Source organism: Columba livia, chromosome 12, assembly GCF_036013475.1.
Source record: "Columba livia isolate bColLiv1 breed racing homer chromosome 12, bColLiv1.pat.W.v2, whole genome shotgun sequence".
Classification (NCBI taxonomy): domain Eukaryota; kingdom Metazoa; phylum Chordata; class Aves; order Columbiformes; family Columbidae; genus Columba; species Columba livia.
In genome coordinates, this window is record NC_088613.1 from 8,168,288 (window position 1) to 8,184,633 (window position 16,346).

Genomic DNA, 16,346 nt, shown 5'->3' on the forward strand with positions numbered 1-16,346 from the left:
GTGTTGATCTCAGATATGTGTAGATCTGCTAGAAGTTTATCTTTAATATCAGGTCTGAACACTGTTAATTTTATACATTCATTGACTTCTGTAGGGCTAATTATAGAGCTACTGTTGTGCTTAGATGTTTTTTGGATTAGACTCAGCTAAAGCATTACTAGAAAAACTGGCTAGGAAAATCTGTCAGTATGAAGAGTTAGGAGAGCAGATCAGGGTTTTGCAGAGGGATGGGTGGTTGTTTTATTTTCAGTCTAGTTTCTGAATACAATTTTGAAACACTTTTGAGGAAACAAAAACCCAACACCAATCTTGTGGATCAGCATATTTTTAATGAAAAATCTGGTAATATTAAAATGAGGTTCAAGTGTAAATTTCCCAACCAAGTCTCGTATTTTGAATTCAACATGTAGTGCATGCAAAGTGTGAATATAAAAATGGTAGTGCTGAATCAAATAAAAAGTCAGTCTGTTCTAGCAGCAAGCCTCTGATATCAAGCAGTGATGAATGCTTAGGGAAAAGTGCAAAAACATGGCAAACATGATGTTAATACTGTTTGGCTACCTTACTGTGCACTGTAACCCAGCAGCTTGAGCTTTTTGTTTTTCCTTTTGATCATGGCTTAAATTTATACAAGACACCTTCTTACTTCTAAAAGCTTCCCCTCCAAACTCTGTTTTCCTAAAATTCTTTCATTTTGAACTTCCAGTATATTGTATTGTAATTATCTTGCAGTCAGTAGACTTTACTCTTTCTGCTAAAAATAAATGAAGCTGCAAACAACTTCTTTGTGTTTTTGTAGTTCCTCTTTTAAACTTAACCTTAGTAATGGTGTTTTTCTCACTTTTATTGTTTCTGCAGAGACAGTGAATTGAAATACCCTGTGATTCATGAGCAGTCATGGATAGTGTCTTCTATTTAGTCTTCACTTAACGCCCCCAATTTAGAGTTTTCCAGTCTAAGCTGGTTAAGCAAAGAATTCTTATACTCTCGCTTCTAGAGGAGTTGTCATCTTAAATCATCTGTGGTTCTGCATTTAGCAGTTTTCCTTGCTGCTTCAATCTATTAACCCTTACAAAACCCTTATCCTTTTAAGTGCCAGCAATGTGCTTCTGTTTTGATAGAGATGAAGTCTGTCTTGTTTATAGAGGGGACACTCTATTCCAGAAGCTTCCTCCTTTTTTCTTACAGTATTTTCTCAGTCATACATTGGGTTGTTAGTCTTCAAAAGGTAACTAAATTGCATAACTCATCTTATAAATGTTTGGATAAAAATAGCATTACTTCTTGAAAAGTACACATATTATATGAATGTTGTGGAAAACTATATACACTTGAGCCTTTCTCTTTACAAAGATTTGAACCCCTCGGGCTATTCTGATACTGTATTGTAATGAATGAATGGAATATTTCTCGGAAGAGAAGTCATACTGTCTTCCAACTCTTTATTTACCATTTTTATTTATTTTATTATTGACAAATAATGGGTATTGTTTCCTATTTTAATAGGACTTCAGGGTTCTAGTGTAGAACAAACTGTATGTTCCAATGTGGTAGGAGCCAGGCAGAAACACAGTTATTTCATGCAAGTGTTAAAACATGAGAACTAAAGCCTGAAATAGCAAGGGATCTGTACTCGTTCTTTGTTACAAGAGTTTGTTCAGCATTTCTGAGAAACCACATCCTTTTGAAATATCTCGTGTTGAGAACCAGAGTTACTTTCAGAAAAGCACACAGTTGTTCTCAAGTAAATATTTTTCTTCCAAGATACTTTCATGGCCTGTTTATGACACAGATTTTAGTAGTTAACTGATAATTTCCAGGATTCTTGGGTCACATCTCACTTGTATTTTCTTGTCCTTTTTAAAGATTTCATATAGTCAGGGATGGTATGCATTATTGTAGTGTGGGTTTTTTCATATCTTCTGCATGCAGATTTGCATAATGCAGTCGTGCGTTATCAAAATAACTCTAGTTCAAGTATTATGTTTCCCCTGTCAAAGGTATCTCCTCTTTCTGCTCTTAGGCTAGGCAAAATGGCATCCTTAATTTTATAGCAAAATGCATTTGGTATTGGTTTTTGCAACTTCATTATCTTTTTACCCAAGTTATAGATGTGTTACTGGAGAATGTCTCAGTTCCTGTGCTTGTAATAAAGAATATTCTTTAGATGGGACTTGTAGTTCTTCAGCAAAAAAAAAAGGAAGATTTTAGCATTGAGGATATTTTGTACAATGAAATTAAATTCTCATGTAGCTGTCAAACAGGAAAATAATGTTTACTAGGTTTATACTTTGACTTAGTGCTATGCCTAAAATTGGAGGGAAAAACCCAACTGTCGCACAGAACAAAGACTGGTAGATGAGGGACAACCGTAATTGATATTCAGTTGCATTTTCAATTTTCTTGATTATGTAGTGGTAATATATTTTTGAATTCCTGTCATTTTTCTATTTTCTGTTATAATTGCATATCAAACAATCTTTTAGTATTATAAGTGTATGGGGGTTTTTTGTATTAATTATATGCAGTAGCATCTGGTAAAACGGAATTATTTTACAGTTCTTGCAACACCTTAATTTTGAAGAGCATGACAAGAATAACTGGCTACTTTTATCCCTCACTGCAGGGAATTTTTTGACTAAGAGGGCTTTTTTTTCCTTGTAGATCTTTCAAAGAACAGATTTACAGAAATTCCTCCTGATGTCTGGCTGTTTGCACCACTGGAAACACTAAATTTGTATCACAACTGCATCAAATCCATTCCAGAATCTATTAAAAACCTGCAAATGCTTACCTACCTTAACATTAGGTGAGTAATGCTTGTTATATTTTGGTCTTTACATAGCTTACCTCATTGGAGAGGTGGCATTCTACTTCATCAGGTCATTGAGTGCCATTGTGCACTCATTTTTGCCCAGATGGATGATGATTCTTTTGTTTGCATTACCCTTAATGTTTTAGTGACAGCACTTATTGCTTCTTTTGTGGAAAGGAATTCACTGAATTACAAAATTTCACTCTGTAAACTATGGAAAGTAAGCTCAGGAGAGTTTACAAAGTTTTCTTAGTTTTTAATGTTATGCAGACAGGGAATAGTTATAAACTACATATGTAAAAATTTGCTGCTCTCAAGAGGATAGATTACTCTGGCCAGAAGACCGTACTAATTTTGCACATTAATTACATCTCTTGCTGTTCTTAAATGTGGAAAATACGTTTGGATCTTCTCAGAAGAAAAGATAAATCTGAGCCCTGGAAGGAGAGGGGATCTAGAAGAGCTCTCCCATAGAGAGCTGAAACTGTTTTCCAAAATATTCTGTCCTTCTTATATTGACTACATCAAGTCCAAAAAAGTTTTCTCAGCTAAGAGCTGTTTAACACACAAGATTGATTCTAGAATTTATTTTCAAAAAACTCTTTGAACTGATCCTTGGAAAAGTAAAACACGAGCACACAAATAAAAACCACCCCACAAACAAAACAAACCCTAAAGCCAACTAAACAAACAAAACCAACCAAAATCCCCACTATGTCTTGATATCTGCAAATATTGGTACTTATAGGAGTAATGTAACAGTAGTCTGTTCTGTGGCAATTCTAAAGAGGATTAACGATATGATAAAACTGCAGTGTTTTATGGAAAGAACTTGCTCTAACTTTCTTCACAAAGCAGCAAGGGCCCATTTCTCTTTTGATAACTGAGGCGCTGAATACAGTTCTCTATAGAGAAACAAAGTAACGTGTAGTTCTAACTGGGTATTGCATGTAATTTCTAGAATCGACTCTTCTAATAATCATTTGCCTTGTGGTACTTTGTTGTCTTTTTTGTCCTAATGTCTGAGGACTTTTTACAACACAAGAACATGTGGACTCCAGGAGTTGAAGAGCAGGCTTACTAGTTTCAATATTTTGTTACAGAAGAAAAACCACATGATCTCAAATTCTAATTTTGGCTTCAGACGGCTGAAGAAGCGTATTGTGCAATTCATAGTACAGTAGGCAGCTTTTTTATTAAAAAAAAACAGGCGGAAACTTAAGTGATGCAGAGAATTACTGTTACATTGCCACATTTTTATAATAAATTTAAAAAGTGTACTTGCATATTTTATTTTTTCTGTATATTTTTTTTGCTCTCCAACCAAAACAGCCTGTCATATCTGCCTGAAATACAATGCAAAAAGAAACACACTGTGTAGCTACATCCAAAATGTATTTGTATTATTCACTTAGAGTTAACAGAATAAATACTTTTATATAGATACTGATAAAAGCTTGCTTTCATTTTGTGGTGTCAAAATTGCAGTACTGCTTTGAAGCTAAAATGTTGCAAGGACATAATTTTTTTTGGTTGGTTTTGCAGCCCTATGAGTTGGAGTCATGGAGAAAAAGAATGTTAAAAGCTTTTTTTTAAATATGCTCTGATACATATCAATTAAACAGTAAAAATCAATTTGTCAGTAACAGTATATTTCTTTTTGTACAAAGCAGACATATGTGCATGCAGTTGGAAAATGGTATACACAAAATAAATCAATATTAATTAAAACTTACCTTCCAGACTGTTGCTCAGCAAAGTCATAAATAGATGTTAAGGGTTTTTTGTGGTGGCTCAGGAGCAACATGACCATCTGACATGAGAAGCCGTTTGGGTTTACTGGGAACAGAACTTTCTATTGCTTCACTGTCAGATCAGGTTGTCCTTCTGAAGGTACGAGAAAGCACAATAAGAGCAAACCTGAAACATATTACTTCTTTTAACAGATTTCTCTGTACATTTCGGTGTCAGATTCAGTTGTAGTACATATTTAATCAAGCGAGATGGGGACCTAAAATTCACTGATCTGAGAGGCTTTATCTGGTAAGAAATGCAGGATGGAGATTGTAGCTTAAATTCAGATGGAATCGTAATAGGTGGAAAATATCTTCTGGAATAGGAAAAAGTTGTACAATGTGCATCTCAGACTCCCTGTCAGGCTTAAAAAGAGGATTATAATCTAGCCTTGCTTCATTTTTCTTTCTTTCAAGTCGCAATCTTTTATCAACGTTGCCAAAATACCTGTTTGATCTTCCACTTAAAGTTCTGGTTGTCAGTAATAATAAGCTGGTCTCCATCCCAGAAGAAATTGGGAAGTTGAGAGATCTAATGGAGTTGGTAAGTATAATTTTGAACCATTTTGCTAAGCAAACTTGAACTATTTAGAGTACAAGAGAAATACAAATTATTATTTTTTTTTTAAATATAGAACTACAGAATGTAAATTCAGTTACTGCTTTTTCTTAGGGTTTGATCTCAAATTACAGGTGTAATATATTGTAGAACTTCAAAAATGGGGTTAAACACAAATCAATATGTTGGGTTAACCAAAGCTTATGCTCTTAAATAAAGTTGCTCTTCAGTTGTTCAAATAGTGAATTTTTCTGTTTACCTTCCTTACAGTAATCATCATTCTAATTATTTTTACTATATGTTGTCAGGAATCTTCTTTCCAGCTGAAGAGTTCATTGCTATTTACTCCATACTCCTATAAAAGTTATGTCATAAAACCATTGTTGTGTTTTTCTGTGCATGTGGTGTTTATTTATTTGGGTTTTTTTTTCCCCACTCCCACCATTTCTGCTATTCCTTATTTTGATTAAGGTGAATAGAATGATGTACAATATTCACAGTTCACATGTCTGTGCAACATGATTTGATCCTGTGGCATGCTAAAGTTTTGTGCTTTGTCATCCATTCCTTTCTCCATATCTCTTAATATTCTGGCCTTTTCTCATCATTACTCTGTGTTAAGCTCATGTGTTTTGGAGAACTATGCACAATTATTCACTGACCTGGCACTTAGCCAGGTCTGCTTTTTTTGTTTTGGTATGTGTGATTTCTTTGGTCATTGCAAGCAATCCTTACCCTGTTTCCAGAGGAGCTGTGTATACCCTGAAGATTTCTTTTACCATGACCTAATTTCTGAGCTGTAAATCAACATTCTTTTTTAATTTACAAGTAATATGAGATATTCTGAATGTTTGTGAGGCTTTTTTAGTGTCCTCTACTCTTTGGTGAGAAATTCTTCATGCTCACTTCCATGTCATAGGATTTCAGGGTGGGATCACTGCTATTGGTCACAGGAAGTGAACGTTTTTCAGAATTGCAGTTTTTGGCTTATTTTTCACAGTTGTCAAACCTAGAAAGTGTGCCTGATGACAAAGATTAAGGACATAACAGCGAGCTTCAGTCCAGTACCTGTGTTACACATGTTATGAACCGAACTAATAGATATACCTTAAAAAAAAAAAGTTGAAAGAAAGACGCTTTTCGGTAGGGCATCACATCTTAAATTTGATGTCGATAGAGAAGAACTTGCAATAGATACACAACAGTAGATCCCAAGCAGTCTGTACTTTGAGACGTCCAGCTCTGTGCAGACATCGTAGTTGCCAGAAGTCACGGATCGGTGCCGAAGCTGAAGCTCTAGAAGCGTGGAGGGGAGGAGGAGCTTGGATTCCTATGGTTAAGGCCTCAGCTTACCCTTAAAATTGCCCTCCAGTTTTTCATCAGATAGATAGATATCTATCATTGTTACCTAGTTCAGAAAACTAGTCTTTGAAGTCATTTTTGAGTCAGAAATAAAAAATATTAGAAAGGGTCTTATGTCATTGTTGACTCAGTCTGGACTACATAAATAAGTGTTAAATTTGTGGCAGAAGCAGCTGTAGTCTGTGTTCACTCGGTGCAGCTGTGTCACCCTCTAGTGCTTGGATCCAGAAAGCTGGTGAGCAGACTATTGCTGTTTTGTACATTTTTTAAAGGAAGAAGAAATTTTTATAAAAGGAGCAAAAGGCAAATTATTTGCCAGCTGTACCACGAAACTTTTTTTAACTGATATGGGAACTACACCAGGAATTCTAATTCCTAGCTTACAGTTTTAATCTCAAAACCAGTTTTTTTGTTATTCATTGGTTTAACTTTTTAATTGAGTTTCTGAAGCATGAATCAGTTAATACTGAAGTAACAGAGATCTGTTACAGTACTTCCTCCCTTTGTGGGGAAAAAACAAGAGATGGGATTTTGTTGTTGTTGTATGCTTTCTATTAGTTTTGATAGCAGTTTTCTTCAATTTCATTTAAGATGTTAATTTATTCATTATATCTTTCTTAGGATATTAGCTGCAATGAACTTCAGGTTCTTCCCCAGCAGATAGGAAAATTGCAGTCACTTAGAGAATTAAATATAAGAAGAAATAATCTCCATATGTTACCAGATGGTAAGCTGCTAGTCTTCATTTCTTTGATGTAGGTAAATTAGGTGAAGTGTGAAGAAGATACCTGATTCTTTTTGTTTGTTTGTTTCCCCCAATACAGAATTAGGAGACCTTCCCTTGGTAAAGCTGGATTTTTCTTGTAATAAAATTACAGAAATTCCAATTTGTTACAGAAAGTTACGTCACTTACAAGTTATAGTTTTGGATAACAATCCAATGCAGATACCACCAGCACAGGTTAGTATTAAAGCATTCTAGTTCTGTGATTTGCATTAGCATCTTAAGGAAGAGGATGCTATTCTAAGTTACAGTGATCGGGTTTCCATTTTTTTTAAGCTGTATTTCTCTTAGTAGGAAGTATTTGTTGGAATGCGTTTCTAAGATACATGCTATGTAATTAAGACTTTTTTTGTTGTTGTTCATTTGTTTCCCAACAGATATGTTTAAAGGGTAAAGTACATATATTTAAATTCCTCAGCATTCAGGCGTGCCTCAGGATGGATAAAAAACCAGATTCTTTGGATCTTCCATCATTAGGTAAACGAATCCCCTCCCAGCCACTCACAGACAGGTGAATACTGTTTTCTTTTTTTTGTTTTATTTTACTTTAGCATTTACTATGAAGTGATCTGTGGATTACAGATAACAACTGTAATTTCAGTACTTTGGGAGTCATAGTATTTATCTCCTAAGCTTATGTTCTAAGATTGCATAGATACAGAGAGTACTGTAATTGATTGTTTCTACTTTGTGATTTTTTTTCCTTGAACAATTTTTGTAGGAGATTAAGAATTTGTTCTCTGCACATGGGGTATTGTGCAAAAATTCTGTATTGGCACCTGTAGATAAGTACATAGACCATATTTTTATAAGGATGTTTATTGCCTTTTAGAAAAGGGCAACTACCGTTTCTCTCATTTCTATGTGTTTTTTGAGTGTTGTTTTTCTTAATGTAGCATTGAAGACTTTTATCCCAATAAAAATCATGGACCAGACTCTGGCATTGGAAGCGATAATGGGGATAAAAGGTTATCCACAACAGAAGTGAGTATTTTTCACTGTTGAATTTGTGTAATTTTGGGGGGGTTTTTTAGAATTTTTTTCTTTTGTATTTTGTATCATTTGAGAAATACTTAACTATGTTGCATTTAATGTTCTTTGAATATCTGTACAGTTGAGTGTAAACCATTAGACTGCCAGTATCAGACACAAATTATTTGCCTATTGATTTTTCTGCTTAAGGTTCATTCCAGTGCAAATTTCATACATTTTAAAACTGAATTCTGATCTAAGAAATTGTTTGGATCTTTCAATGTGTGAAGTGCGTAACCATTTTCTACGCAAAGGGCAAAAATTATTTGAAGTTTTCTTTCAATATTAACGAAATGAATGTACTGAAGAAAATGAAAGTTTATTTGGACTAAACTGGATTGTTGTATATATTAGTAATCCTCATTGTTGTTCAAATGTTAGTAAACTTCTGGATGATCTGCTAGGTTTAAAGCAATGAACAAAAATCTCTACAAGTTCTCTGTGTATTTCTAGAAATCTAGATTAAGGAGTTATAGTAGATAACAGTGATGTCAAAGATGAATAGTGTCGAACAGAAGATTTTTGAAACTCAGAGAATTATTGCAAATGGAGAGTGATTGTTAGTGGGAAATCCATAGAACAAGGAGTATTACTAGTGTTGTGTGGGTTTTTTTAAGAAAATTCCAAATTATTAGCTGTAAAACTGTGATGGTTTTTTTTAGTGGTTTACCAAAGGTCAAAGTAGTTGGAGGCTTTAGATAGGAAAGTACTTAAGTAGAGTTTGCTTAGTCCGCTGCCAGGGGCTGGACTGGACCTCTTTGAACAAAATCCTGTATTTCAGTATTATATTGTATACTGAATTGTTGTCTGTCACTTCCTAAACTATGATTCTTTTAAACCCCCTTTCCTGGCCCACCCCCCTGCCCAAAAAAAAACCAGCAGAAAAAAGACCCACCTAACTCGGTGTTATCTTCTGTCCTGGGGCTCCATCCCTCATGATAGGGTCAGTTGCTCTATGATTTGTGAGTTCTTAGCAAATCATACAACAATGTAATTTATATGTGAGTTCTATATTAAATGTGACTGTCTTTGCAGCCTTCTGATGATGATACAATCAGCCTTCACTCCCAGGTGTCAGAATCAACAAGGGAACAGACACTAAGGAATGACAATCATGTGATGGGAAGTAAACTCGATCCACAGAAAGGTACTGTCTGTTGTACATCTACCATTTTAGGTAACAGAAATACTTTTGCTTAAGCAAATCTAGTAGGAAAATTGTACAAAATTATATGATCATATGTTGGCGTCGTATTTTCATCATTTCAGAAAACAGTGTAATAATCACAAATAGACCAGGCCAAAAAGGAAGACACAAGATTATTTCTAGCTCAAGGAGACATGATTTCCTTGTTTTATCATTATCTGACATTTTTACAAGAACTTCTCTCTCTCAGGAATAACAATTGGTTGCGAGAACTGTTTAATATCGTATTTTCCATTCTTTATCAATCCTCACTAGACCAGGAGGTGTACGATTACATTGATCCAAATGCAGAAGAGGGAGCTGTTCCTGAGCAAGGAGATGTGCAGATTGGAACATTGCTGTCTTTTATCAAGGTAGTATAGCTTGACAAAAGGAAAACTGTTCAGCAGACTTAGGTTATTTTGAATTCAAGACTAATTTTATTTTTCATTCTGTGTAAGGAACGGGTAAAGCATCCTGAGAAATCCAAAAAAATAGAACAGAATGAGGACTGGGGAGATGAAAAAAGGTAAATCTTATTGGTCTTTTGGGGGAAGGTTTTGTTGACAGTGGGGGGTGAGAGTGGTTTTGTTTTAAGCTCCTTGCATGTGGAGGAGAGAATTCTCGTATTGAACACACAGTGTTCCTTCTTGGACAGAAAATAAGCTTATAGGAAGTGCTTCTTAGTTATTTTCCAATAATGTAGCCCTTTCTGTTTCTTGCTCTATTGAAGTCTGGCAAGTAATTAATGTTTCATTTTTCAGACCTCAGAAAGAACAGCTGCTGGCTGAGGATGACGATGAGCTCAAAGAAGTGACTGACTTGAGAAAAATAGCAGCTCAGTTACTGCAGCAAGAACAAAAGCACAGGTACCACAATATTAGTTAAGAAAATTTGCGTTACAATGAATTTATTCTTTAACCTGCCTTACACCCAAAAGCTCTTGACACCTTATTTCGAGAACAGTTTTGTCTAGATGTTCAACAGTTAAAGTGACAGAGACTTTAAAAATGCCTGTCCTATGTTTCTTTTAATAAATTTGCTGTCTAGAGAAGCATTGATAGGCCTCCTATGGAGAGAAAGAGATGAGTGTGAAAGTCTCTTGATTTCCTGTTTTGATGTATGTTAACTTTTTTTTTCCAAAGCAAGTATACTTAAGTAGGCATGACTAATGCTCACATAAGTAGATTATTTGTAACACGTTAAAATTACTTTGTATTAGTTTGTATGAATTACGGGACCTCCATACAGTTTGTGGCTTGTTATTTTGATTTAAATATGGGGTAATTTAGGTGGTACTTCCTCCATTCAGTCTGATGTGAGATACATGTTTCCTACGGGCTGAAGGGGAAATTTATTCAAACATTTTTCTGTCAAATGACATAGCACATATTATGAATACATACAAAATTAAATAAATTGAAGAATGGAAGTTTGTCCTGATGAACTGCCTGACTTTCTCCAATTAATGTGGAGCATCACAACCTTTCTTGAAAAGGTGCCATAGAACAAGCAGCAAATTAAAGGAATGTAACAGAACAAGTTAACAACTCTGTAAAAGGAAGATCAGGAAGGAATACCTGGAGTTGCATGGGATGTGGACAGACTTGAGTAGGAACGGTGTTGTCTCTGGTTCCTTTACCAAGCAGAGAAATCGATATCCTGATACTGTGAATTTCAGAGCTTGAAAAGTTCACCAGTATTTTGTATCAATTAAATATAAGAGCAGTAGTATGTGTGTGGGGAAAGATAAAATAAGTTTTATTTATAACTCCATGCAGTGTATTTAAGAATTGGTTTGTCACATTGGAAAGGGAAAAACAAGAATGAAGTCTTAATGCTAATACATTCCTATTACCAAAAGTATTGCAAAAGACAAAGAATGCTAAGTTATTCTCTCTTTATGAATACATTAATAAGAGAAAAGTGTGGGTTTCTTATATTAGGTTTTTATATGATGGCTAATTATAGTGCGTGTGAGCTTTACTTGATTAGTTTTAATATTTCACCGTAATCTAATTATTTGAAATACCAAGCCACTCCTCTTCTGGTGGAGTAACTCCCTGGCATGCCACTCGGAGAGGGTCCAGAGGGGATACCCTCCAAGGTGATGAACCCCTTGCCCTGTTGGGCAGAGGGAAGAGACCTGAGACAGCCCCTGCTCTGTCACTGTCAGGCAGAGGTAGGGGACAGAAACGATGATGAGGGTTGGAAGCTAGTTCCAGTTCGGGGCTGTGGGCAACCCCCCTCCTTACCTGCTTTGCTTCCCCAGGTGCCCCTCTGTAATAGGTTTGGGGCCCTGGATCTTGAAGAGGAGTTAGGTGAGGATGTGGTGCAAGGCCCACCTACGAGGTCACATAGAAAGAGGCAGTTGACCCCACGCCTCAAGGCTGCATCAGATAAGGAAGAAAGAAGGGTAATTGTAGTAGGCAATTCCCTTCTGAGAGGGACGGAGGGCCCAGTGTGCAGAGTTGACCCTCATCGTAGGGAAGTGTGCAGTCTACCTGGACCCTGGATCAGGGACATCACCAGGACACTCCCCAACCTGGTGCACCCAACGGACTACTACCCAGTGCTGATCTTCCAGACAGATGGGGAGGAAGCTGCATCCCGCAGTCTGACAGGAATGAAAAACTATTTCAAGGCCTTGGGACGAATGGTGAAAGAGTCTGGGGCTCAAGTGATTTTTCTCTTCCCTCCTTCCAGTTTTGGGTGATGATATGGGAGGAAATAGAAAAATTCAGTCTGTAAACAATTGGCTACAGGACTGGTGCTACAGGCAGGGCTTTGGGTTCTTTGATAATGGCTGGTTTTGCAAGACACCGGTCCAAACAGTGATACTTGGGAAAGGTTTATCTCGCAGGGGCAAAAGGATGCTGAAACAGGAATTAAGAGGGCTCATTTGGAGAGCTTTAAACTAGACTTGAAGGGGGATGGGGATGTAGCTGGGCTTGCATCAGTAGGGCATCACTCTAGAGTTCATGAAGGCGGGGAGGCCTCCTGTACCCCTGAGGTGAAATCGGTGTGCTCAGCTCGCTCTCTGAAATGCCTGTGCATCAATGCGTGCAGCATGGGGAATAAGCAGAAGGAGTTAGAAACCTGTGTTAGGGCAGGAGATTATGACCTAGTGGCAATTACAGAGACACGGTGGGACAGCACACATGACTGGAATGTGGCCATGGATGGTTATGTCCTTTTCAGGAAAGACAGGCCAGCCAGGCGTGGTAGTGGAGTTGCTCTTTATGTGAGAGAGCAACTACAATGTATTGAGTATTGTCCCAGCACAGTTGAGAGGCGAGTTGAGAGTCTATGGTGAAAGTTAAGGGGCAGGCTGGCAAGGCTGATACTATTGTGGGTGCCACCAGGTCAGGGTGAAGAAGTTGGTGAGGTCTCTACAGACAGCTGGGAGCAGCCTCACAGTCACAGGCCCTGGTTGTGGTGGGGGATTTTAACTTCCCTGATGTTTGTTGGAAGGACTACTCGGCTGGCCAGCCACAGTCTAGGTGGTAAAGTTTGAGGGCTGCCTTTGTTGCAGCGACCATGAGATGGTGGAGTTCAGGATCTCATGTGGCAGGAGCAGGATAGCAAGCAGAATTGCAACCCTGGATTTCAGCAAGGCAAACTTTGGCCTTTTCAGGCAATTGCTAGGAGAAATCCCATGGGCAAGGCCGCTTTAAGGTAAAGCAGCCCAAGATAGTTGGTTAGTGTTCATGGACTGTTTCTGCCGGGCACAAGATCAGAGCATCCCGACACGTAGGAAGTCAAGGAAGGGAGCCAGGAGACCTGTGTGGTTAAACAGGTAACTGATGGGTATGCTCAAGTGGAAGAGGAGAGTTTATAGATCATGGAGGGGCTGGCCACTTGGGGAGCATATAAGGCTGTTGTCAGAGGGTGTAGGGAGGCAACTAGGAAAGCTAAGGCCTCCTTAGAATTAAACTTGGCAAGAGGGGTCAAGGACAACAGGAAGAGCTTTTTCCAATACGTGGCAGATAAAACTAACATCAGAGGCAATGTAGGCCCACTGAGGAACGAGGTGGATGCCCTGGTGACAGAAGATACAGAGAAGGCAGAGGTACTGAATGCCTCCTTTGTCTCTGTCTACTCTGCCGAAGGCTGTCCTGAGGAGCCCTGTACTACTGAGGCCCCAGAGGAAGGCAGGACAATGGAGGAGTTTGCCTCGGTTGATGGGGACTGGGCTAGGGAGCAGTTAGGCAATCTGGACATCCATAAATCCATGGGTCCGGATGGGATGCACCCACGGGTGTTGAGGGAGCTGGCTGAGGTCATTGCTGGACTCATCATCTTTTCTGTCTTAACGCAGTGATCTTGCTAACGGCTCTGCTTTGCTTTTTAATTCTTCAGATATATGCAGTCTTTTTAGTTGCTAACTTTTGTATTTTAAAGCTTGCTTATGTATCTTTAATCATGTGGGGGCACTGTCAGCTCTGATATAAAGTTTATCGCTGCTTTTGAATCTGTTATTTTGTGCATTTATGATTTCTTGCCATAAACAGCAAGATGAATAATATTTCCGAGTTTAGTGAAGATATTTGTGTTTATTTGTGCAAAATAGGTTCAGTTTGAGTAAACAGAATCCTCAGAAGAGTGAGCATAGCAAAATATGTTCTTACTAATTGTATTTGTTTGTTCAGTGTGGCTTCTTTAATATTATGCAGTCTCTTTCTTTTTGCTTGCTATGCTAATGACTTCACTGTCCTCTCCCTTCAACCTGTCCTGCTTCCTACTTCCGTCTTTGGCTTTGGTGTACATGAAATATGAACACAGACGAAGGCCATTAAGCTATAGAACTTCATTCAGTGAAAAACTCTTCCAGAGGACAAGGGCCGCAGGACGTGCATCAAGGTATAAAGTGTTTGTAGAGCTTCAGATTTTCAAAATTAAAATGTGGACAAAACAAACTGTTTTGGCCATTTCTTGAACAAAAACAGAATAAAGGGATTGGCTAAGTTAGCCTAAAATATTTTTGTTATCGAAAATAGATTGCAATGTTTTTATTGTTATTTAAGAAGAAATACAGTTTAAGAAATATGCTTAATTAGGCAACTCTCTAAAGAATGTTCAAATCAGTCCAAACCTAGAAGCATAATTTCGTGTCCCTTTGGCATGCTTTCTCTTGTTTGTTTTTTTGAGATCTTGGTTTTGAAGTTATTATTTTTAAGTTAGTATGACCAGTGACAATATGTTTTGCCTTTGGCAACCATGAGGGAATCATTTGCAGATACACAAACCTCACAGGTAACAAGGAATCTGGAATGGGCTGTGTAGATAAGCTCAGACATGTAGATGATGAATCGAGTGATTTCAGACTTGGTTATTTTATCAACTGAAACTCCGTGAGTTACTCCGGATCCTCCTGGTCTGTTTCAAAAGAAAGAAGGATCCCTTAGATTAAATAATCTTCATTAGTATCAAATGAGCCTGTTTCAGTTTGCATTGAGGTTAAGTATGTGTTCTTACCTGATGGTGGTGACTTCTTATCAACTGTCTAAATCCCTTAGAGCACAGCTTAGGATCACAAAGCAGAGCCATATGTGCAGATAGTAGACTGCTTCTGAAGTAATTTAAAATCCATCTTCTTATCTCTTCGTAAAAGTTTTCTAGTGTCTTTATAGATACTTTATAGACCCTAGGCAGTGCTTGCTTGTTTAAACTTGAAGACAGCTAACCTTAAAATAACATTACAAACATTCACTTAATTTGTGTTCCAGTGACTAAGAAGAGATTCCACTCTTTAAATTTTCAAACTTCAGAAAATATTTTCAAATATCAGAATCGGTCTTGCCATGACCTTTCTTACCCATCTAGTCAGCAGTTTGGAGTAGATGTTATGCTTGCATGACATAAAACTAGAAAAATGAGTCACAGTGTTTCTTGAATTTAATATATATAAATACATGTAATTGTGTATGTACCATTAAGTAATTAACATTTTAAAGTTTGTATGAGTTTTAGAACTCTTTCAAAGTAATGGCTTGTGTGCTACCTCTGTAACAACGTAACTTGTGAGGTTAGTAGGAGCCATAAGTATGTAATTAATTGCGGTACTAACACAAGTGTCTTATGCAAGTTCTTACTTAGCAATTAAATATGATCATCAATAAGTCATTGGCCTGATAATTGATCTGTCTAATAAAAAAAGTTTTGGATTTAATGAGTTGTAGGATGAATGGAAACGGTTGCAGGAATCTTTTCACCATTAACACCATGCTTAAAAGAGCATGACTTTGTATATGAGCATCTGAGCTACTTGTTCTTTCACTTTGCATACTCAGTTTTGCATTGTATTTCCCAAAGAAAGTTCTTCACATGACTACAGTTGTGTGATTTTTTTTTTTCCTCCTTTTCCAGCTGAGCAAATTATTTTGCCATGAATTCCTTAGTCTCCAGTATAGTAAATTCAGATTAATTTTATTCACCGTCTTCTTTAACTAAAAACTTTCAAGTTCCTTATTCCACAGGAAATTTGCATTTCTCTGACTGCACTAGTAACTGCTACCCTGACAGATACTGAACTTGCTTTTACTTCCCTGTCAATAGCCTTCAGTTTATAGACAGGAAGTATCAAAAAAGACTGTTTGGTTTTCTGTTACAAAGTACAAAAATATACTTTTTTATATAAACTTAGTTTATAATAAACTGAAACATCAATTATATACATGTTTTATAGGAACAGGGTAGCTAAAATGTGCATTTGTGTGTGTCTGAATCAGCTTGAATAGTTTTGCCTTACTTATAAAAAAAAACGGCCTGTGTCAGGCACAATCATTAATTCACACTGATAGTGTCACTTTTGG

At 37.1% G+C, this 16,346-nt stretch overlaps 1 protein-coding gene across 4 annotated transcripts in view; it reads left to right on the top strand.

The window, feature by feature from the left end:
• LRCH2 (leucine rich repeats and calponin homology domain containing 2) overlaps positions 1–16,346 on the top strand; it is a 48,896-nt gene that overhangs the window by 13,992 nt on the left and 18,558 nt on the right. For 2 of the 4 annotated variants that reach the window (XM_065077673.1, XM_021284991.2), the window contains exons 2-12: positions 2,665–2,809; positions 5,026–5,152; positions 7,151–7,256; positions 7,354–7,490; positions 7,691–7,824; positions 8,210–8,297; positions 9,381–9,492; positions 9,808–9,905; positions 9,993–10,060; positions 10,296–10,400; positions 14,317–14,394. In XM_065077673.1, the coding sequence (XP_064933745.1) occupies positions 2,665–2,809; positions 5,026–5,152; positions 7,151–7,256; positions 7,354–7,490; positions 7,691–7,824; positions 8,210–8,297; positions 9,381–9,492; positions 9,808–9,905; positions 9,993–10,060; positions 10,296–10,400; positions 14,317–14,394 (1,198 nt within the window). The remainder of the gene's footprint in view (positions 1–2,664; positions 2,810–5,025; positions 5,153–7,150; positions 7,257–7,353; positions 7,491–7,690; positions 7,825–8,209; positions 8,298–9,380; positions 9,493–9,807; positions 9,906–9,992; positions 10,061–10,295; positions 10,401–14,316; positions 14,395–16,346) is intronic. The other 2 variants (XM_065077675.1, XM_065077674.1) reach the window with 1 other exon arrangement.